Raw genomic sequence first — 23,805 nt, forward strand, 5'->3', positions numbered from 1 at the left:
CCTGGAAATTAGGCAAAACGTCCGGTGCACGTCAATTTTGGTTACACCAGACAGTTCCGGTCAAACACACAGGTGCAAGTTCAACAGTGCTCCACAAGGTACATTGAGATCCTACTACAGTTACACCCCCACCTCCGAGGGTTGCAACCCATGAATTGGACACTGCACGCAATGAGCATGCAGTCGGCGTGTCGCAAGAGAGAGATGCAGCATGATCGAGGAAGTGGGCCACTTGGGTCCCGCAACCAGTGAATCAGCTCCCACCCACAAGACTCTTATGCGTGCCAAGGTCTCCATGATGAGGTGGCCACACTCCTTAGATGCAGGCCAGACTTTGGGCTCCGCACAAGGAGATCCGGGCTCCAGGTGTAATTCTTAGTTCCATGCCGTGCTACCAGGTGGAATCCAGGAAACTATGTGGGCACTTGAGAGGGCACTGTGCTTTAGGTGTCACAGTTAGATGGTGTGGGCCCCTATTACGAGATCTTTGATGTCCCCGAGACCTCTGAGAGAACAGGTGGAAAGCTTGACAAGCCCTTGGAGAGTACACTTCAGGGTGCCACATAGCAGCAGGTAGTCGGCCCAGGCCAGCAACTATTGAGAAAGGGCATGCGGTCCCTTTCAATGGCAGTAATCCTCCTTGTGCACAACAGAGTCCTCTGGCAATGTAGTCCAGGTTCTCCAATCTTATGTCCCCATAAGCGTATCTCACTCCGTGCTGAAGTATGGCAACATTAGTTATACTGGAGTGTGCCTTCGAAGTTGGGGTGAGTCAAAGGATCTCCCTTTGAACCACAGATGTCTCCCCTAAATTTCTGTTCTGTTTGCCATGAGGCAGTGCAATGTAGATCTTTATCTTTAGTGGGGCCATGATATGGCGCCAGAGACCAAGTGTCAAAACCTCTTTCTCCAGTCTCTCCAGCCAGCCCGCACATGGCAGAGGTCTGTTGTTCAAGTTTCATGCCTAATGTTTTATAGCTGCCACTGGGGAACACCTTGATGTACTCCCCCAACCTCCAGATGGGACTGGAACCAAGCACCAAGGCACACAAAGAGTTTTGAGCACAGAAATGCCCACTTTCTAGCAGTGGCATTTCTGTGTGAATTACGACAAAGCCACCCACACCACTGGCAAGTGGTTGTTGTTGCAAATCCAATGATATGAAACATCATGAGGCTGCTCCACTGCAATCTGAAGTGATTTTAACCATTTCCCCATGTTAGCCTATGGGAAGGGCAAACCTCATAGGCAGTGAAAACAAGCACGGGTAGTCCTTACTACCTGGGCAGGGGACACATATGTGTACCTGTCCTACCTTTCACCTTCCATTCGCTTCATCCCTTAAGACATACCTTTGAGGTACTCAGGTGGAGGTGAAAGGTCCAGAATGGCCAGGGACTTAAACAGGCCAGTCTGAGTAAACGCGCAATTGCATGCATCAGCCTGCAATGGCAGGCTGGACACGTATTTAAGAGCACTATCGGTGGAAAGGCACATACCAGTCTGCAATGGCAGGCTGAACACATCTTTAAGAGCACCATTGGTGTAAAGCACACAGCAACCTGCAACGGGCGGCTGGTCACGTATTTAAGAGCACCCACAGTGCAAAGCACACACCAGCCTCCACTGGAAGGCTGGACAGGTCTTTAAGAGCCCCATCAGAGCACAGCACATACCAGCCTACAAAAGCAGGCCGGACATGTAGTTAGGAGCACCATCGGTGCAAAGTGCATACCAGAATGGCACGCATTTACGTGCACCCTTGGTACGAGTACGCACACCCGCCTGCAATGGCAGGCCGGATCCAGGTCTTAAAACATAATCGGTGCGAGTGTGCACCCACTGGCTGGCCACGGCAGACCAGACCAACATTTTAGAAACCTCAGGTGAGCCTTCCTTCCTAACGTGTGTAGAAAGGGTAGGTGCACTTTCACACTGTGCTTACAGCTGGAAAGTTCCCCAGGCCATAAGGTCTTAACAAGAGAATCGGCCACACCCAGGAAGTGTCCTATTGGGAGAGCCGACCGCCTAGGTAGGGAAATCCTACATGGGGATTCATCCTTACCTGAGCAGTGCATATGCAGATGTACCTACCCGGCCACTCATCTACCCCAGTTTTGTGATGTTGAAGAGCCCCTTCAGGGTTGGCTACAGAGTAGGACAGGCCACCATGAGTATGAGACATATTTGACAGGCTATTCAGGTGGGTGGCACAATCAATGTGGCGTCCCCATAGTAGCCAGTGTCACACCTGCCCTGGGTATGTGGTGTACCTTTTTACAGGGAACTCACAGGTAAAATACCTAACCCAATCAAGAAAGCACCCTATCCTGACTTGTGCAGGAATGGCGCACACACTTTCCCACTGCAGTACAGTGGGGAAGAGCCCAGAGTCCTAAGGTCACAAAAAGAGAATTGGCAAAAACCCGGAGGACAAAAAGAAAAATGTTTCAGCGAAATTCCCCTAAGAAGTGCCATGTCCAACAGAACTACACTTAAAATATTTAAGAAGGTAAATCGGATTTTTATTTTATGGGAGAGAAAGAGGCCTTGCAGTAGTTAAAAACGAATCTGAGAGTTTTTCATTACAAGGACATGTAAAACTTAAATGTACATGGCCTACCTTTTAAATACATTGCACCCTGCCCTGTGGGTTGTTCGGGCCTACTTTAGCTGTGATTTATATGTACAAAAAGGAAAGGTTTGGGCTGGGCAAGAGGTTTATCTTGCCAGGTGGAAATAATCGGGTAAACTGTGCACACAGGCTGTCTAATGGCAGGCCCGAGCCACAGTTAGAGTGCTTCTTGAGTGAGTTGCACAATAAGTGCCACAGGCCCACTAATAGCATTTAACTGACAGTCCCTGGGCACATGTACTGCACTTTACTATGGACTTAGAAGTAAATGAAATATGCGAAGTGGGGATGAATCAATATTACCATATTTAGGTGCGGGAACAAAAGCACTTGTTAGCAGTCATAAAGCCAGCAACAATGAGGTCAGAAAAGTGGAGGTGGTAGGCAAAAAATTGGGGGAAGACCACCCTGAGGCTTTAGGGTCTAACAGAATCGAGCACTGCTCAGATAAACAGCATCCAGGCTTAACATTTAATAATGACAATGGTGGCTATTGCACAAGCTACAGAGTCAGTGGTATCCAGGGCTCCATGAAGGATCTTGCTTGGCTACATACTCACCATCATGGATATTTTGACTGAAAACATCACGCATGTGTAAAAGTTACCTGGGAAAAACTTCATGTCCCAGTCAGTGTCACTGTAGCAGTTCAGATGGCATTAAAGGAGCGTAGTGTCAGACTTCCCACAGAAAAAAAAAACTTCCTGCCCCTTCTTTTTCATTCCCTTTCTGGTAAAGTAGAAGCAAAAGAATTATGACTGACATTCCCAGTGAAGGCTTGCACCACAAGGCTCTCTGGAGTAGAGCGATACATAAAGGTGGTTAGGATCTACAGTCACTGGCCTATGGTGTCTAGGTATTGGGCACTTCACTGCCGGGAAGAGAATGGTTTTAACCTTGCTGCAATAATTAGGTAGACCAAGGACTCATTAAATGGCAATAGAGGCACTGAGGTGGAAGAGCCAGGGTGCAAAATATCCGTTAGGATATTAGCCTTAGTTTCTTCAGAAATGACTATCAACTGCAAATCTTTCACTGCTCTCAAAGTCACCCCCACAAATGATGTACTTTCTTCTGTCTGACCCCAAAAGGGAATCCATTATGGATTCAGGGTGAAGTTTCTTAGCCACTGGCATTTAGTAAGGCAAAGTATACAAACCAGTATCAGTGTAATGTCCTTCTCCTATCATGCTGAACTTGATGAAGGTCAAGTATAGCATCCGTGTTTGATCAAAAAAGCATCTTCATCCTTAGAAGTACTGCTGCTGAGACAGAGGAGCTGGAGGAGAGTCGTCCTCTACATCTGGTTTCGCTTTGGTTAAGGTGCAATGAGACATAGGGCAAACTCCAGCCAAGGATTGATATTAATCTGTGTATCACAGATTGCTGGAGCTAGAAGCAGCGCTGGTGGCAGAGAAACCATTGAGGTCCGAGGCAAAACACTAGAGCCATGGTTCGGAGTTGGTAGCAGAGCAAGCTGACTTTGTTGGGGTCAGTCAAAGGTGGGGGAAGAACCCACTGGCAGAAGTTTGACTGAAGGCCTCAAAGGGTCCATAGTGCAAGAAGGCAAGTAAATGTTAGGCAAGATACATTTGAAGATCTGCAGCATAGCCTCCTTGAAGTTTACTTCTAGCTGCAGAGTTGACAATAGCCTCAGTTCTTCGAAGTACAATGGATCCAGGATTGGAATCTGGCCGTGGTAGGAAGGAGAAGCCAAAGTCATGTTTTTTAGAATGCTGACTGCACAATCTGTCCCTATGTAGGAGTGCCTGAAATTCTGAATCACACTTGCTCTTCAAATGCTTCTCCATTTTCAAGGGAGGCTTTTTAAGCTTTTGTGGCCCTGTGGCTGTAACAGGGAGTTAGCCAACTGACTCTTGGAGTCACTTCTTCTGTCTAAGGCTCGGGGACGACTATTCCTCCAGCAGTGCACCACAGGCACAGTCCTTGCTTTTTTACCCCAAGGTGAAACAGGTGTAGACCAGTGCACCTTGGTGCAGCCTTTATTTCCTGGTTCCAGGGTATAGCAGGACAGGCCTTCTTTGGTCCTTCTTTCACAACAGTAGTAAAACTGAGGTCTGTGTGCCGGGGGTGCCACTTTTATGCCAATTACGAACCCAGGCGGGAGTGGCGGCTAACTAGCAAACCAAGCTACCAGGTCCTCCTACCTGATGACAACTTCTTGTGAACTCTTCTCTGGGTGTGTGAAGCTCCCTAACCCATCCTAGAGGTGTGGCTACTTTGGGTGTTCACTCCCCTTGAAAAAACAGTTTGACAATGGCTATTCCCTCTCTGCCCAAGATGCGAGCCTCTCTACAAACACAAACGAGCAGCCCCTCCTAAGGGTGACCACAATTAGCCCTTCAAAGGCGTCCTCCCCTTTATACCTTGTTTTTTGGGCTTACTTCTACTCTGACCATTCTGCCAGGAACAGGTACCAGTGGCAGCTCCTCCGCTAAGGCGGAGGAGCATCGTCCTACTGCTTTCAGCGGTGTACATAAAGGAAAAATAAAATGATAATAACTTGTTATCATTAAATTTTTTCCTGATGCGGAAGCTTTGCAGGCAGGGTGGGGCTGATTTGCTGTCAGAGCAGGGGGAGGACTGGTGGGCACTCTGTAAGTGTGCATAAATGTTTAATCGGCCGTCTCGGGCCGGCCAAACAATCATGCGCACTTTGCATGTTCTCCACCCAGGCTGCATTACAGCCTGGATGGAGAATATGCCCAGGCTCCCAGTCCTCGGCTAAGCGCTGAACCACCGTGCTCAGACCAATCACGACGCTACTGAAGTGCATCGTTGTGATTGGCTATGGGGAGCCTGGGTGCTTCCTGTTCCGGCTGGGAGTGATGTGGCGAGGAAGTACATTTATTATTTTCTTCTTTAACCCCTCCTCCCCCCGGAGACCCCCACCCCTGATCCATGCCAGTGGCTACTGCAGGTAACGTCTCATTTCACTGCAAGTAATTTTTTTTATCCTTCCTGGGAGTCAGTCACCCGTTTCCCCAGGAGGGTCGAAGGCGGTCTCGAGTTTAGTAGCTGTTTACAACAGAAAATGCTACTAGAAAACCTGGGCAACAAAGTGGCGAATTTCTAAAGTTGTCCTTAGTAAAATAGTTACATTAAATTCGACTTAGACAACAAGCCAGGCTCACTGTAACAATGCTTTTGATACCTGCATACCTTTGATATTAACTTTATTAGCCTCAGTTCGAAGTTACCTCAGTTGAGTTGTCAGAGTGTAACTTCACATAAGCTAATGCGGCTACTAGCTTTTCCACAGCAATGAAAGGTTTTTGACCATCAGGGCATGTACAACATATAAACATGTGCCCTTCTTTATAATATACCCACCCTTTACTTTAGGGTTCTCTATGCTTACCTTAGTGGTAATTTACAATATATTCAAAAGGAAGGTTTGGGCTTAACCAATAATTGAAATAGCAAAGCTGAGTTAGCTGTGCAACTTGCCCTGCCAGTCTGCAATGGTAGCCTGGGTGTCTCTCTCGTAGCTACACAACCAGTGCTGCAACCTATGAGGGACCTCTAACACTCAGTACCATATGCAAAGCATGTCTCTAAATTGGTCAATGCTCATAATAGATTTCACTTATAGGATCCTAGATCCTTGAGGAGAGTAGAAGACCTGGTGGGAGGGATTAAACTGTTATGATCTAGTGCTTTTCCATCCCTATCTCTGCTCTCCCCTCTTATACCCTCACATATATGGCCGGCCACAGGATAAAAGGTGGCATTGGGAGACTCCACCAACCTAGAAAAATGCACTGGAGACTGTGGCCTATGTGGGTGATGACAGCCTTCACAGCAGGGTATTGTGGAATGCCACAATCAGATTCTGCTTTTGTCCTGCAGATCACTCTCATGTAGTCACCCCGTAACACAAACACCCAGCCAGCACATCTGAAGCCAATTAGTAACCAGGGAAAGACCTATAAATTGGCACATCTACAGAACATCCCTAACTCATCAATTGCCACAGTATGGGGTAGGACCAACTACACAGCACTGATTGCCTAGATCTGCTCCTACTTTCATGTTCTTGACTGCTTAGACCTCAGTGACATTGTTCCAGTTTCTGTTTTCTTTTCCCTTTCAAAGGTTTCCTTTGGTTCACTTGATTATAGTTCCTTCCTAACTTGTAACCTCTCCTGAAATATTTTGATCCACTGCTGATAAATGACTTCTGAATGAAATACCTCTCCTGTACTTTGATCAGCTGTCTATCATATGCAACAGCAACTGGTCATTTTTCTCAGACATTACTGCTAGAGAGACAGAGTATCAGAAGCAGAGATAGAGAGTATCAGAAGCAGCGCATTTTGGACCAAATAGTTAACTTGGTGGTGGTGTGGGGAATGACCAAAAATGTAGATTTACACTATACCAGAAGTACCTTTTATTAGTTTGGCCAGAAAGTGGCAACAAGTTCTCTTTATACTAGAAAACAAATGCTCTGGATGAAAGCAAAGCCAAGTGGCCTCATTAGGAATGTTCTTCATTTTTGACCTTTAGTTCCCTTCCTCCCAAGCAGTGGTAAGTGAAGGGAGGGATAGCAGGGTATTACAAGGTGTACTCTTGTAATACCCGAGGGTACCTTCAGAAAAGAAGGAACTACCAGAATCTGTCATTCTACACCAGATTCCTCTGGTAATTCCCCATAAAAGTTCCAGCCAGTCAGATCCATAGCTAACAAAAATCTCTTAATTATGATGGGGCTAGTAACTCCTAATATTTCCCTATCGGAATTATAGAGTAACTCGCAATTTTTTGTTTTTTAAGAGTAGACTGCTAGCGGAGCATTTTCCCAATTGTGGCAGAAAAGGAGCAGTAAATATGGAGATATCCTGCAAGGCAAGGGCATGTCAAAAGCAGTAGAGTTAAACCGGGTATTTTAAATGTAAGGCCTAAGGCACCTAAAGTATTTCTTTTAATCCTTCTGTGAAAGGTTCCATACACTTCTGGCTCTGGTACTCAATATAAAATCCACCCATAGGGCACATTAAGTTCAGTTACTAAATTCAAGTTGGATAAAAATACAAAATGTACATGTTCAAACATGCATAAATGTAGTGAGATCTCTGTTGTAGTTAAGTACAAAATGCATTTATCACATGGTGCACACAAAAAGTATCAATTGTTTCACTTCAAAAAGTGACTATTAATGAACATCCACTCAACAGCCTAATTATGTTTTGCACCAGTGAAGAATATAGAAAGCTGCTAAGACAATGCTTTATAATGTAATCATGGTAGTAGTGGGAAAAAGTTTAATGCATGATACACAGGCGATTAACACCAGCACAGCAGTTCAAGAACAAATCCATGCCAACGCTAGGTCTATATCTGTAATCACTGGATACCTTGATGATCATCCGTCGACGAATAATTTTTGTAGTAATTCTTTCTTCCTCATCTGAGCTTGTCACACATTCATATTCACTGTCACTGTCACTAAATTGCTGCTAAATGTATTTTTGCCACATTTTACCAGCACAGTTAGAAAAAGAAAAGGAATTTTCAGTTGATGAAGGAACAAAAATTATTGCAAAAGTCCATCTTAGTTGCATTTTTATAAGATATATGTAAACATACACAGTGTTATAAAATGTTCTGATGCATGTTGAATCTAAACATTATGTTATATTGGGAATCACTAATATGAATCATTTTCAAATCCTAGTAGTATATTACAGTGGTAAAAGTGAATGTTACAGCGAACGGCAGAGGTTAAATACGTCACCATCTTTATAGATATTCTCAAATCCTTTTAGTTCAATGAATTATACCCAATACTGTCAAATGTTAAGACAATCAGCTGCCGAAAAGGTGATCACTTTATACTTTAAAATGGAAGTGCCTCATTTTATTTAAAATGTTGTCTATCCAATAGGAAATGTTCCTCTCTTACAGGGGCCTGTCCACATCAGTTCAAATCAAAGTGATTAAAACTACCTCGAACGTTTCCATTTTGCCATGTTTATTCACATAATTTTTTTATCTTAATTTAATTTGATCGATCATTAAAATCTCATGTCTAAAGCAGTTATTCCAAATGTGTCTTTTAAGTAAATATTTCAGTTAGTGGTCCAAGCCATATATTCATTATAAACAGGTCCTGCACATGAGTTATCCAACTTTTTTAAGACTTACACCCTAAATGAATAGTAGTAGTTTTATTACAGGGGTGCCTAGACACATCAATTATTTTGTTACAGATGTGTCTGGAATCTAAATGGAGTAGTCTTAGTTATGACATCAACAACCTTGTCTAATTGCAAGAATAAACCGAGAGGTGCTTAAAATAGTTTGCATAACCAGTCACTATTTCTTGTTCAGTATTATACATATCTTTTCAAGATGGCCAAACTAGATGCCATCATGAGTGCTAGTTTCTTCTGCACACATCTGATCACAACCTTGATATGAAACAGCCAGTTTGTGAGCAAGGGTAGACAACAAAATACTCCTATCAGTTGATCACCATCAGGCTTCCATCTTAAGCATCAACATTTGTTATCCTAGCTACCCGGCAGATTGTGAAAAAAGAGAAAACTCCTCACCGGTTTATGGCAGGGACAGAGTACCAAGGATCTGAGGTGACACTACTTTGATCTGTTTGTTGGACATGGACTACTTTGGCTGGAACACAAGTACAGTTTTACCATGTTTAATGTGTAACAGTGTGACAAAGCAGCTATGTTATAGCTCCAAAAGAGCAGACGTTTGTGAAAAATAGGTCCACACTTTAGATAATGTTTAATTATAGCACTTACATACTGAGTACTGTGACACTGTAAAATCTGAATAGGATTGTTCTTACTTAACTGCTGGGTTTTAACAGTTGTATGACAAATTTAAGTCTCAAAGTAAACCATCAGAAATCTGTGGCCTAAAAAACACAATATCAAAATCCTTTTTATTGGTGAGACCCCAATCGTTAAAGTTTCTCATTTTAACTATTTAGGCATCCAGTTTGAAGCTAATTTGTCATAGGGAGGTATGACCAATTAGACAATATAGAAAATGGGAGTATTAAGTGAATAAATGTTTAGATCCGCCAAAATATTGGGGCACCAGCCAGTTAATGAGATGGTCCCGCTATATAAATCCAAAAGTCTGAGTGTAGGAACATACGGAGCAAGGTGTGTGGGGCTATGAAGCACCAGCTAGAATGCAGGCAATGGAAAATAAGTTCCTCTGCCAGATATTGTACATCCCTAAATCGACCAAGTTTTGTCTCCCATAGTGAACTGTGCATGGGCTACTTTGAAGCTCAAGTCAAAATGGCCCCCCTTTTTACTCTGGGGTAACATCTGGAGTACCCCAGAAGCAGGTTTTTAGAGAAACATTCTGAGTGACTGCTTGAATTTAAATAATAGATTCTCTATGCCTTGGCTGGCATATGCCAGGAAAATCTTAACTGACATGAGCTTAAACAACCTTTAGAGTCTCCAGATAGTATTGAGCCTCAAACTAATGCTATAGTTAAGGAAAAATTGTTTATGCTGAATGAGGAGATTAGAATAGTGAGATCAATTCATATGACTTCAGATCATACATATTTGCCAATTTCTACAAGGCCTAGGATACAGCAGTATCTAAGATGGGTGGAAAAACCAGAAGTTTTACCTCATGAGGTTCAAGGCTACATTCAATTCACTATCTGGTTGCTTTCCTCACCTCTGGATCGTGGTATGGGTCTCTCTCAGGCTGCCCATGTAAAGATTCTTCACCACAATCAACTGTGCACGTTATGGTTTTCTGCATTCTGTTTAGCAGCTTGAGAGCACGTTTCTGATGACCAAATTTAAAGCACAAGCACTTTACATCTCACCAAGAGGGACTGATCTTTTTAAAATGTTTAAATAATACACCTACAATTTGTTTTTCTGTTCTTAATTATATTTTGTCTGCAATAACATTTAGGAAGAGGCCTGTCCTCTAATAATACCCGTTTTAGCTTTTGACAAGACTTACTTTTAGTTAAAAAAAAATAATAAGCTTTTACAGGTGACTTCAAATCAATTCTATTCCACTTGCTAAATGGGATAAATATTATTTTTTATTCTGAATACCAATTATATCTGGTTTATTAACTTTCAAAACTGAAATTATATAGTAATAATGTTTGCTATCCGCGTTTGGATTTTTTCTATGCTACTCTAAAACATTTTACTGCTATAATCTATATATTCCCGTTTTTTTGAAGCAACATTTTAATTGATGTATTTTTAGATTTACTCTTATAATTCTGACCCTGAAAAACGATATGATGTAAAATGTATTTTTAGATCTGTGTTTTTATGGTCATTGTTATGACCGGGAAAAGATTATTGAAAGAACGAACGAGCACTTACATACTGAGTACTGTGAAATTCTAATAGGATTATTGTTACTTAACTGGTAGAGTGCTGACAGTTTCAAAATATATATTTCGCCTTCTGACCACAGTGCCCTTGTCCTACTGTTCTACTGGGTAACATGAACTGCAAGTGCATATTGTGGGGCCTGAGCAAATCACATCACTCAATGTTCAGTAAGGGACCGGAATAAGCTTGTGCCTTGGCTTTAATAGGGCAGTATCTTCCTTATCTTCTTTCAGCTAAACAAACATATCTTTCTCTCAAAAATCCACTACGACTAACTTTAATCTAAAGGTACTTTATCAAGCTTTGTACATCATTTTACCAATGGGTGTTTTAACTTTGCTTCTCATCAGGTTCCCTTTGAGCCCATTGGTTGGTTTAAAGTGTGGCATAAAAGTTATACAAAAATAATTATTTGCTATTATCCAGAGCATTAGACAATAGTTACACACTCACAGTACACATTGAATTCCATATTTTATCAACAATTCACTCTTATCTTTCATCAAAGGCCGAATTATAGAGTTGACTTTTCAGGAAATTATTTGCATTTGCAAATTTCATGTTACACATAATTGACTCTCTCCATGTATAAAGTGGCAAAGCAATCACTCAGCTAATAATGTCTTGGTGTGCTGTGGACCATACAGTCTATTCTACAATAACTCCTTGATAAAATTAACGTTTTGCTAGGGATGTTGTAACAATACTGCCCGTGAAGACAGTAACTAGGACCAGTTATTATCCCTCTCCAACATAAAAGCACGTTTCTGAGTTTGTAAGAATCTCACAGATCAGTCTTCCAATGCGCCTTTTTAATATTATATCGGGGCACTCCCAACAAGTATTAATGTTAAATATACAACAGAAATGTTGTCATTATTACATCTGCGTGAAAAGAATTTGCAATTCTAATACTTCTTACGTTGATCCTTGTTTAAGTAAAGTGTGCACATCATTTATTTCTACATTCATTACCCTGTGGTTTGGGTTTTTAATGTAGCACATTTTAAATGTGATCATTAGCACCTAAAGTTTGTACAGTAAATACAAATTAACTTGTGAGTGCAATAAGAAGGAAACAGGAAACAAACTGTGTTAACGGTTCAATGTTACATTTGCAAGATGGAATCTCTTGTGACCAAGTGTATTGGGAATATTTCAACGCAGTGCACTATACAGAAGTATATTAAATTGTGACTGATGTATGTTTTGCAAATATAAATGCATACCTTCTGTTCAGGTGTTGTACCTTCTTCCAACCGGATGTTTGATTTTGACTTCCCATCTTCCAAAGTTGTCCTTTTTACACTGACAGGCACAGAGGTTTTTGGCTCTCCTTTAGCTGTTTTGCTGGACACCTCACGAGATTTCTGATGTGGGCTTGATGACAAAGTTGGCTCCTCCACGAACAAAGAGGTCTGTGTTTTTGGCTTAATATTGTCTTTAATGCCTGGTTTTCCGGGCCCAGTTGCTGGTTGCTTTGAAGGTAATGTAGACTCTGCTTCCACCACTAACCCAGGGGAACTCTTTCCAGCTTCTTTCAGATGTGAGGTACAAGAATCCTTCGACTGATCATGGCTATAAATGGAGAAAAAGAAAAGCGCTATTAAAAATTACTTTAATTTTCAATTGAAATTTGGTATTCTCCGCAAACATAATTTTTAGCCTGCAATGCAGAGCTGTATTAATTTGTTACTTAGGTTTACAATTTCCAAATCTTTATTAAGAGAAGTGAGTAAGCAAAAATTAGTAGCCGGGAGGATTTAGCAAAAGGTAGTTTCCTAATACTGAACCAGGGATGGGTTCAAGGTCTATGCCAAAAGCTAAGTTACCATAATCCTGGAACTGTTTTTAATAGAGAACACTTATTTTGTCATACCCTATCAATTTATTGAGTCTCTCCTTTATTCCTCACTTCCCCTTCTTATACAACTATTCCCGTTCTTCGTCCTGTCCCCATCAACACTGGCTCATGTAACATTATTTATTGCACTTCTAACCAAGGCCACCTATTTTCTCCCTCTTACTAGCACCATACTACAGTCTCCATTTCCCCCTCCGCACGATGCCTTTACTCTTACTAGGAGCGCTTTTGGAAAACGAAGAGCTGATGACTGTGATAAAAGTGCTGCATGTACTACATTGTTGCTGGACAGCTTTATCTATACTACCTCACCTCCAACTTTACCATCTCTCTGTTGCAAAAGCCACATTCCTCTCGACTTTCAGACTATCAACCACACGTAATTTCTTCATGGGATTCCCAAATTTCGTCCTTGGGTCATCTGCTACCAGCTTTAGGCCAGTGAGTGTGATGGTGCATGACATTGTACATTTTTAGAGGTGCACATTAATGATGTCAGAGCAACATTAATACATAAACTACTCAGACTCCTACTGCAAAAATACCAATGTATTTGTTATTGGAGAGAATTCTACTGCAAGCCTGCAGAGAAAAGCAAACTAATTTATAAGTACCCTGGGACACCAACTAGGAACACGGCCTGTGAACCTGCCTAGCACCTCCAATAACATATATATGATAAATACCACCAGAATGGACTGGAAGGTTGTGTAAAAAGTTTTTTTAATGTACATATCCATCATTTTGACAAATAGCAGATAACTGGCGCAAGGAAAGCAGGAATGTAAACAGGAGTATTAACAAAGACCATAACTTGCTTTTTTACTGGTGTATGCACCACTGTTTCTCTGAACAAAATGTCCTTCTTGTCCATAAAAGGGTAGTGATAAAATGGTTCAATGTTGTACAGAGCACTCAGAGACAGTCTTACATACTCAAAATGGGATGGTGAACAAGTGTTTAGTCTTGAATAAACCCTTTCTACAATCAACAGACTTACATTATTAATTTAAAAAGAAATGCTTACCTAATAGTTTTGTAACAGGATATTTTTCCTCCAGAGTCAATAAGTTGATCAGTCAACAACATTCCAAATAAAACATATGATTTAAGATGCTGTTCCTGAATGCTTGAAGGTGCAGGAAAGAATGAAGCTATATTATTCTGGGTCTTCATAAAATAAGGCAATTTAGATGCACCCAAACCATTGTTTGATTTTTCAAAGCAGGTGTATGCTGTGGAATAGAGGCCTTGGAGCTGCAGCAACAGCTATTGGGGGAATGGTGTGGTGGGAAGCAGACACAGGAGAGGGGGGGCATTAAGATGGGATTGGGGAGTAGACAAAGATGGTGAAGTTGTTGACCTAGTTAAAGGTAGCAGGAGAGAAAGTTGCAGGGAGATACAGAGGACCACAGAGGTGGACATTGGCAGAGAATCGCAGAAGGTGATCAAGGACACAGAGAATCAAAGTTTGGAGGATTAGGGGCACAGCTGTGGAGCAGGCAAGAGATGAAACTGGAGACAGGGAACAGTGAAAGTAAATGGTGCTATGTTTAGGTTCGGGGTAGAGAAAAGGAAGGGGTTTTCAGGGAAGTTTAACCATAACAAAATTGATAACACTTTCCTAATATCTTAACTTCCATGACTTGCTGTATCAGTTCTAACATAATCCATCTTGAGAAGTTAAATTCACATGAACATTTTAGTCAAAAGGCGAACTAATTTTTTTTTAACATACCACCATAATAGCACTAGCCTATTTTTTTCATGCATCCTTTTTCCCTTATTAGATGCTACAATATCAAACGTCATTGACTTTAGCTTTTTATTTGATCACTTCTAGCTCCCAGTCACGAATAGTTTAAGAGGTCTTATAAGCTTCCTCCTCTATCACATTAATTCTGAAATGAATAAATATTGCCATACCAAAAGTGAAAATTAAGACTGCAAAGCTCTTTTATAATTTAGGTATCAGAGTAATCAAGAAAATGTTGTATATTGGTATTTCAAGGTTACCTTGTTCAAAGTTGATGATTTGTACTGATTTGTAAAATGCTGTATCTTAGGTGATTAAACAAACAAAAAAAAGATTTGTTTTTCAGGGTTTAAAAGAGTCTAGACGTTCCAAGATCAAATAGCAGCTGCCATGTGCAATCTATTTTAAAACTTGCCCCTAAGCATCTACTTACTACTCACGTCAAGTTTTATCCTATGATAGAAAGAGCTGCTCATAAACACAAGGTATGATGCCAAATCAACACATTATTGCCTTCCGAGTAGGCAGCTGTGGTCATCTTTCCTGAAATTCAACGTAGCTTTACTTGGCATCACTCTATCAGACCTCTAATAAACAACATGACTCAATACCTTAACAAACTAAAGTTACTGACTAAAATGAAATTAACTGTCTTTCAAAAACCCTAGAAAAGTCTGTTTTCAACTGGCCTTCCAGACAAGAAAACTCCATCTGCCTACTTTAAGATTTACTTACAGTCACTAGGTTGGTCTACATGCATTAAAGCGGCGCACTTGAGGATGTGTCGATTTTAAAGCAGAAATATATGCTCAATAACAGCAACGGAATAAGATACCGATCAACCTTTTTCTACCAAACAGAAGGTATATGCATCCATAGATTTTCAATAATGTCAATCTTTACTACGTTAAAGATTATCCTGCTCACCTACTATGAAAACTCGAGGCTGGAAGACAGTGATTATGTCTGAACAGTACATTATTTTAAATATCCCTGCCAATAGTCATATAAAATACATTAACATATATATATATACACACATGTATATAAATGAGATGACATTAGTCATAAATAGGCACATACCTTTCGTTCACTTGGTCTCGTAGCTCAGCACTGTGTCTACGCCCCGGCGTTGGTGGTTCAGCATTGATGCTCGATACCTCACTCTGCCAACCTGCAATAATAGACAATTCCTGTTCTGCTTGCTGGACTTGTTTAAGGATAGAATGCACCTTTTCCTTAGTCATCTCCTCCGACTCAACTCCTTCATCCAGATGAATGTCCTCAAAGAGGGCTTTGAGCCTTTCCTGTGTCATCTCCTCATCAGAACCAGACTTTCCTCTCTCCCACTGTTCAGTCCTTGCTCTTGTTTGATAAAATTCTTCATTTTGCTTTTGCATTTGATTGGAGTGTTTGACAGATTTTTCTACCCAGCAATCACTACTGAGTTGTAGGGATTCATCGTGAATATCCATATCGAACACTGGGCTCTGGTGGATAGCCTCAGCTTTTGACAGCCAATTATAAGGCATGGAGGAATCAAGTTTGCTGTCTTCCAGTGAAGTGTCCTCTTCAGTCACCACTGGAGGTCCCACTGATGTACCATCAACAAACCCCTGTGAAGTTACTAACACATCACTCAGTCTACTGGGGGTTCTATGAGGTGACTCTATGCTAGAGGTATCACTAAAGAATTCGTCGTGATGGAAAGGGGTGGGGGACACAAAACGCAAACCGGTGGGAGTTTCCAGTTCCACTTGGATGGAGGTGTAACCTATGGAAGACAGTACACATGGGCTGACTGGGATGATATATGTAACAACACATGAACAGACATGCAGAATGGTTTTAAGAATCACATCACATATGGAAAATGTATGGTCAACTGTAATGGAAATTTACATGCACTAATTCCAAATAGGCATATATATATCCAGAAAGAAATGTATCCAAAATATCAGACTTCACAGTGTGATGACGTCAGGTTTTGGACATTTTAATTAGAAGTGCTACGACATCTGTATTACTCATTTGTGATCATTTAAATATTGTGTAACCACATCCTTTAGGATAGTCTTCAGCATTTCCTTGAACAGAAAACTACATTATACGAGATGACAGCAACTGTCTTTATACACCAAATCGTTTTTCTTGTAGCAAATGTTGATGCATCCCTAACCTGCTGGCAACCTGATTTTAAATTTAGCAGAAAGAAGCTATCAGGCAGTTCTTAACATGCCAAACATAATAGCTACATGTTTAAAACAATACTTTAAACACGATGCTGGTTTATGAACCTTATGTATTATATCTAGGGAATTGGAATGGAGCTGCTAAAATATTTAGTGCCGAATCTCAGGTGGAAAAGGAGAACATATTTGAGGATAGAACAGAATCTAGATTGAAAGGAAGGGGAAGTGGGTTGGATGACTGTTAAAACACATTTTGCAGGAAGGAAACTATATAAAGATTTCAGAGACAGCAAACATATGTGGTGGAGGAGATTGTGGCAAATAAGATGATGATGATCTTGTTGAATGCAGAGTTCTCGGTGACATGGGTACAATCAAATACACTGATCAAATAAAAAGAAAATATGAGAAATGAGACAAAGGAAATTCATTAGGATTAGATAGTCAACACACACAATGAAAAAAGTGATATGAATTCCAGCATTGTTTAAAACATCTTTGACAGATGGAGCTGTTGTGTAACTGTCGTTCACGACATAGCTTGTTGGCTGAGCAGGATTGTTCTGATGCAGCGGAGAGAAAGGGGAAAGTGGTCTGGTCTTGGTGAGGAAAGGAGAAACTACGCAGCTTTGAAAAAGAGGAGAGGCCGTAAAACTGACATTAAACATGCCTGGGCAAAACTCATTGACCCAACCTCACCAAATGGGGTTTGAACCCCATGCCACCCACCACCCCCAAGATGAGAACACATAAAAAAGAAAGAATTTGTTTAGGTTTGGCTAGTGATTTTAAGTTACTTTGACCTTTTTCCTTTCCCCTTCTTCCTTTTTTGTCACGTCTGTTTTTACACCTGTTCTGCTTCTGTTCGTGCATTCCTGTACGTAAATGTATGCTTTCCACTCTGTCTGTGACTCCATTACCTCTCTCTTATAGACTCACTTCTTCCACTTCCTTTCTTTTTACTCTTCCTATATCAATCTACTTCTGGTTCTTTATTTCTCCTTTTATTCTCTACCTCCATCTGTTGCTGTCGCTCCCCTTCCACTGTTCTTCCTCTCCATCTGAGATTGTGCTCCTTCCCTTGCTTACCCAACCCACCTCTCTATATCTCATGCTACCTTTCTCTATTGCTCCGATCCTCCTCTCATCTATGTTTGCCTGTATCTCAGCCTGCTCCTTTCCCATATCATGCTTTCCATAACCATCTCTGTACATCTTTCTCTCAACTCAATTGTTTGTTTTTTATCTAGTATGCCTTTTCCTTAATATTAGTCGTTGCTTGAGTTTCTCATCTATATTATTCTCTCTCTCTCTCCTACACTTGCCACCTTTATCGTCAATTTTTTTCCTTGATAGTCCTTCTTTCCATCTTTCTCTCCAGCAATGCCTAGCCTGTTCTCTCACTGCCTAGCTATCCATCACTACTATCAGTAAATCCTTTGTCATCAGCCATGCCCAGCTCAAACCCCCTGAATGACCATCCCCATAGACACCCACTCCACATTTGGTTCATTATTTATTCCTTGTGGGCATCCCAGTACTCCTGCGTTCTTCCCTCAGTGCCGGTGCTCAACCTTCACCCTCACTGAAACTTGCACAGTACAGGGAAACCATAGGGGTGAACCTTGAGCAGCAGCTATTGTGGGAGTATCATGGTACTTCATGGAAGGGTTACAATGGGTACCGCAGGAGTACCTGTGCCACAAATGTATTGTTTTCTACATTTTGGCCTGGGAGGATGCCCTCTCTGGTTTCCCTCTGAAAGTGCCAAGTTGTCAGGTTGCCCTAACTTTTGACCCTTTCATGACCACCCCGAGCACCTCTTCGAATGTAAATTTCTCAAACAACTGCTGAATGAATTTACTTAAAATCTCAAAAAGCACACTTTCTAAGTAAAGTTCTAACTTTTTGGCAATTTTGGTATAATTTTGTTGGCTGTTTTTTTTTATTTAACAGAGAGCAAAGCTTCAATGGGAATTAACATAGGAAATCAATGTTTTGGGAACTCACCCCTTTTTCTTGGCCCACACTTTCCAGGAAGACGGAGAGGTGGATATAGTTTATAAAACGATCTGTCCATAGTGTATAGTGCTGTAGATTCTCATGCTCTGCATACTCTTGACATTTAGTGTTAGGGCCAGAAAATTGCAACTTGTTTTTCTTCAAAGAAGTTTGAGCCACAAGACCGGTTATGCTCCACCCTGGTCCACAAAGCGCCTCCATACTGGCTTCCTTCACCTCAGGGGCTGTATTATACTTACAGCGCATTTACCTTTTAAAAGGTGCGCCCGGCGCAATCAAGGAAAATGCGCCATATTAGGATTAATGTGCTGTCCCAAGGGCAGTGCATTCATGTGAAAAACAGAGTGGCTACTTTGAAGTGCTGCTTTGAAGCCGCTCCGTGTTTCACAGTGCAGGCGGCAAGCTGCCTGCCCTTTTAAAGGGGGATTAGAGATCCCCTTGCAGGCGAGTTCAGTGAGTGGCTGTACCCGCCTGCAAGGTGATGTCTGGGAGGGTCCATGGGACCCCCTTTCCCCTCTCCAGAGGGCTATCAGTGGGTGCTCAGACAGTGCGCCACGTCAGTGTGCCTCATGGCAGCTTTTTTGCCTCTGCGGCCATGTCTGTAATACGACGCGGGTGCAGAGATAAAGGGATTTCCTCATTTGCATGGGGCCACTTTGTGTGCTCCAGCACTATCAGTATTACACGAGAGGACACACAAGCATCTGCAGCCCCTTCAATAATACCAAAGTGCATAGAGGCGCAAAAAGAGGGCGCAAAAGCCTGTTGCACCCCCGGGACACTGTGGTAATATGGCCCCAGATTGCTTTCTGCTCAGTGGGCAAGTAGTGTAAGTGGAGTGCAGTGCTGAAGAAACAGTGTGTTGTGCATTGTAAAATACAAAATCATAGAAACTAGAAACCTCTGTGATCATTGCCAGCTTCCGTGGAGGATGGTGGGTACATGTTAATCTACAGCACATTACGAGCAGATGCTTATAAGGTAACATTTTCTGTCAGCAGCATGTGGGAATGTAAATACACACATGCTCTGCACAGACTTGTGTTGCTATAATTGCCCTAAGTTGCAAAGGTATGCCCAGGCGTGGGTCCCGTGCTCTCTATGCCACTGCATTTCAGCAAGCCAGGCTGATGAGGGATGATACCACGAAACCGGTTCCAGGATGCTTGTTTTCCAGGCCAGGAAGGACCTGGACTGGCAGTTCACAGCTTTGGATTGGTAAAATACCATCCAAGCCAACCTGAAATTAATAAAAGCAATTCTGCTTCTTTTTTGCACAAGTTATGCTGCACTCTATGCCTGAAAGGATATTGTTTAGACTTATACTGGGTGCTCCCTTGTGCTTGGACAAGGCTAAACTCTAAAGAATAGGGGTTGCTTTTATTCCTTCCAGGTTGGCTGGGAAGGCAATTTACCAATACAAAGCTCTAATACTGTGCATGGAGTGGTAGGAGGCTTTTGTCATTTTACAGCTCGCCGTGGATAGCACAGTACTAATCCTACGCTTAAAGACTTTGCTGCAGAAATGGCATTTTCTATCTCAGCGTCGATGGCAATGTGTTAATCCTATACTTAAAAACTTTGATAGAAATGCAGACACTTGAGGTGAGCAAATTCAGAGTGTCACTGGTGTTGTAGAGCACTCTATACAAGAGCTGCTCGCCACCTAAACTTGAGAACTACCCAGAGTTCTCTGCTTTCTTATGCATAAGTTATGCAGCACTCTATGCCTGAAAGGATATTGTTTTGATTTATACTGGGTGCTCCCTTGTGTCTGGACAACGCTAAACTCTAAAGAATAGGGGTGGCTTTTATTAATTCCAGCTTGGCTTGGATGGCACTTTTCCAATACAAAGCTTTAATACTATGTATGGAGTGGTAAAAGGCTTTTGTCATTTTACAGCTCGTCGTGGATAGCACTGTACAAATCCTACGCTTAAAGACTTTGCTGCTGAAATGGCACTTTCTATCTCAGCATGGATGGCAATGTGCTAATCCTATACTTAAAAACGTTGATAGAAATGCAGACACTTGAGGTGAGCAAATTCAGAGTGTCACTGGTGTTGTAGAGTGCTCTATACAGGAGCTCCTCTCCACCAAAATTTGGGAACTACCCAGGGTTCTCTGCTTTTTTTTTGCATAATTTATGCACCACTCTATGCCTGAAAGGGGAATTGTTTATATATATAATTATAGTTCGGTGTTGAAATGAGATCAGAACTACTGTTTAAGAAATGAAAAGCACAAAAATTTCCCAGTAATAATTTAGTGAACTGACTAGATCTTGTGCCCCCAACATGCACTGCTATAGACCTCGTATATTATATCACTCATGACATCATTGATGACATGTCACATGATCTAATTGATGGCATTAGTGATGACCGTCAAATATTTGTGACAGGGTGCTATAGTCTTTGTGGATACACTACTTCAATAAGTTACAACTGTGTCAAATTTTCTATCATGAATTAAGTGATAATGGACATAAACTTTAACCATATACACGGCACATAACATACCTGTCAACTCACCCACATTTGGTGGATCTAACCTCATTTTTACTACTATTCACTCACCTAACAAATATGTCTCCATTGACTTTAATGGGGTGAACCGCAGGATTGTACAAACACACTGATGAGAAGTGAACTGGCTATTACTAGGTTTATACTCTATGTAGTCTGTTAAGAACAATACTTGGTTTAAAAAAATAAATAAAAAAAAAACAATACTTGGTAGCTAATATATATATTTGCAGGGAGTTGATCAATCCATCCAAGACCATGCAAAAATAGGCGATATGATCGCACTCATGCTACAGCTTATGAGTGATTTTGCAGACAGGATTCTAGCCAAGGGCCGGCACAAGCAGTTGCTTATCCACTCCCCATAGTAGGATTGCCTGAACATAAGAATCAGGCCCTGTTATAATTTCATTAGACATATGTATAAGTTTTGCTTCTGCGATAGAAACTGTAACTTTTAGGCAAAGTTTGACATCAGCCGGGGCATTGGGAAGAAAACCACTGCTACTCTTGGTCTAAATTTACTGGGAGTTTGTCCCTGCTTCCGCCACGTCATGCATACATTACTTGTTGCTCCCAGATAAAGGTCTGTGGCTGGCAACTAAGGACAAGAGAGCCATACTTTAATTTACTGAACAGTTCTTAAAATATCTATGTAATACTGCTGCATAAAATACACAGTGTGCGATTTTATTGAACCTATGGTATATTTTGGAAATGTTCTGTTTTATAATGCAGGCTTTGCATCAGTAGCTATTTCAGATCTTAGAATGGCAGAACTTTACAAAAGTAATTGCCTCCCCATGCTTTTAGGCCTTCCCCGCTATTTATGTCCTGCTTATGAAACAGTTGTAATACCAAGTAAGAACCAGCATCACAAGAAACTAATACAATCATTTACCATCTACAGGATCCTGGAAAACGTTGTCATCTGCAAAGCTTCTGGTCCCTGTGATGTTTCCATAATCAAATATGGGCCCTTCCAGCAGCGTCACAATATCCATTCGATTTATTTTTGTCAATACATTTGTTAAAGTATCCGCTGAAAAAGACAGAGAATCAAAATCAGTCAAGAGCAACGTCTGGATGGAAAACAGCTTCAGAACTCCCACCAACTGCGCATAACTTGACAAGCTTTGTTGAAGATTTACTTGATCATTCCACTCATTATTTGACAAGAGATTTCTTCAGTCTGAACACATCAGCAATCCACCAGATTCCTGAAACTTCTCTCAGGTGATCGGAGTTTGATTTAGGAGGCATAGGAATTACATTTCAGTTGCTTCTGAATTGTCAGTGAGAAGCAAACATTTCTTTGAAAATTATTAAGGTTCTCTCTCGAGGCATTACAAACACACACTTCTAGTTATTAACGTTTCAATGAAAGTGACACTGAAAAATGTCCATAGTAAGATATGTCAACAGATGGTGTGCCCACTATAAATCCGATTACCAATGGCCTCATTATGAGTGCCCCAGTATTGGTTGTGGTAGAACCATACTCAATAGATAGAAACCTACACCTTAGGTTGTGGTGTTTAACATGTGCTACATTGCCACATTATTGTGGGTTCTGCACTTTGTAATGGTGAATAGCATGTTTTGCACCGTTCCATGCTACTAACCCTAAATATTCCTGTGTATGGGCTGCACAAATTTCGTAGGCGAAAATTACAGAGTGCAGTATTTGTGTACCCACTATAATCCTGATTTGACTGAAAAGTACCGTTTTGCACCTAAAAGGAAGTGAGGGGTTTTCAGAAAGAGGTCTTCAGTAGGGACACTCAGTTGTTTTTCAACAGGTAGAGAAATAGGAAGAGAACTGGCCAAGTCACATTCAAACACTGTCCATCACTTACCAGGCATTTGCTATGGTGCATTCATGGACCAAACCCTCATATCACCACTGGCCTCCACAATTTAGTACTTCATTCTATTCACTCAGAGTAGGTATTTTTAAAAGGTTACACTTTTTGCTGTACGCTTTGGTGACCCAAAGCACTCAATGGTGGTGAAATGCACCATGATGGAGCAGATAAAACTACCCTCAACAGACTAAACAAGCGTTGCCCTAGCCAATAGGTCTCGCCTTTGGGACCTTATAAGTGTTTAGCCATGCAACAGTTTATGTTGTTGCACCAAGGATATTGTACTGCATAATTAAATACTTATAAGGTCCCAAAGGCAAGACCTATTGGCTATGCCATTGCTTGTTTTATTTTATTTTGTTTTTTGAAGTAGAAATGCTGCATTGGTCGCAAACCATGACTAACTGGCTGATGAAGCTACACAAAAGGAAGTGGTGCTTAGATGGAACTATGACAAGCAGTACCACACCTTTTTACATCTGGGTTGACAGTGCATGGACCAATGTCTTCAAAACTTCTCAGAGAATAGGCACACAAACTGTGTAGGCC

At 41.4% G+C, this 23,805-nt stretch overlaps 1 protein-coding gene across 32 annotated transcripts in view; it reads right to left on the reverse strand.

The window, feature by feature from the left end:
- The window catches only part of ANK3 (ankyrin 3), a 1,924,186-nt gene that overhangs the window by 35,449 nt on the left and 1,864,932 nt on the right, over positions 1-23,805 (reverse strand). For 23 of the 32 annotated variants that reach the window (XM_078642664.1, XM_078642668.1, XM_078642661.1 and 20 more), the window contains 4 exons: positions 22,290-22,430; positions 15,730-16,420; positions 12,256-12,604; positions 8,018-8,119 (listed from right to left, as the gene is read on the reverse strand). In XM_078642664.1, the coding sequence (XP_078498790.1) occupies positions 8,018-8,119; positions 12,256-12,604; positions 15,730-16,420; positions 22,290-22,430 (1,283 nt within the window). The remainder of the gene's footprint in view (positions 1-8,017; positions 8,120-12,255; positions 12,605-15,729; positions 16,421-22,289; positions 22,431-23,805) is intronic. The other 9 variants (XM_078642672.1, XM_078642674.1, XM_078642671.1 and 6 more) reach the window with 3 other exon arrangements.

Source organism: Lissotriton helveticus, chromosome 5_1 (assembly GCF_964261635.1).
Source record: "Lissotriton helveticus chromosome 5_1, aLisHel1.1, whole genome shotgun sequence".
Taxonomy (NCBI): Eukaryota; Metazoa; Chordata; class Amphibia; order Caudata; family Salamandridae; genus Lissotriton; species Lissotriton helveticus.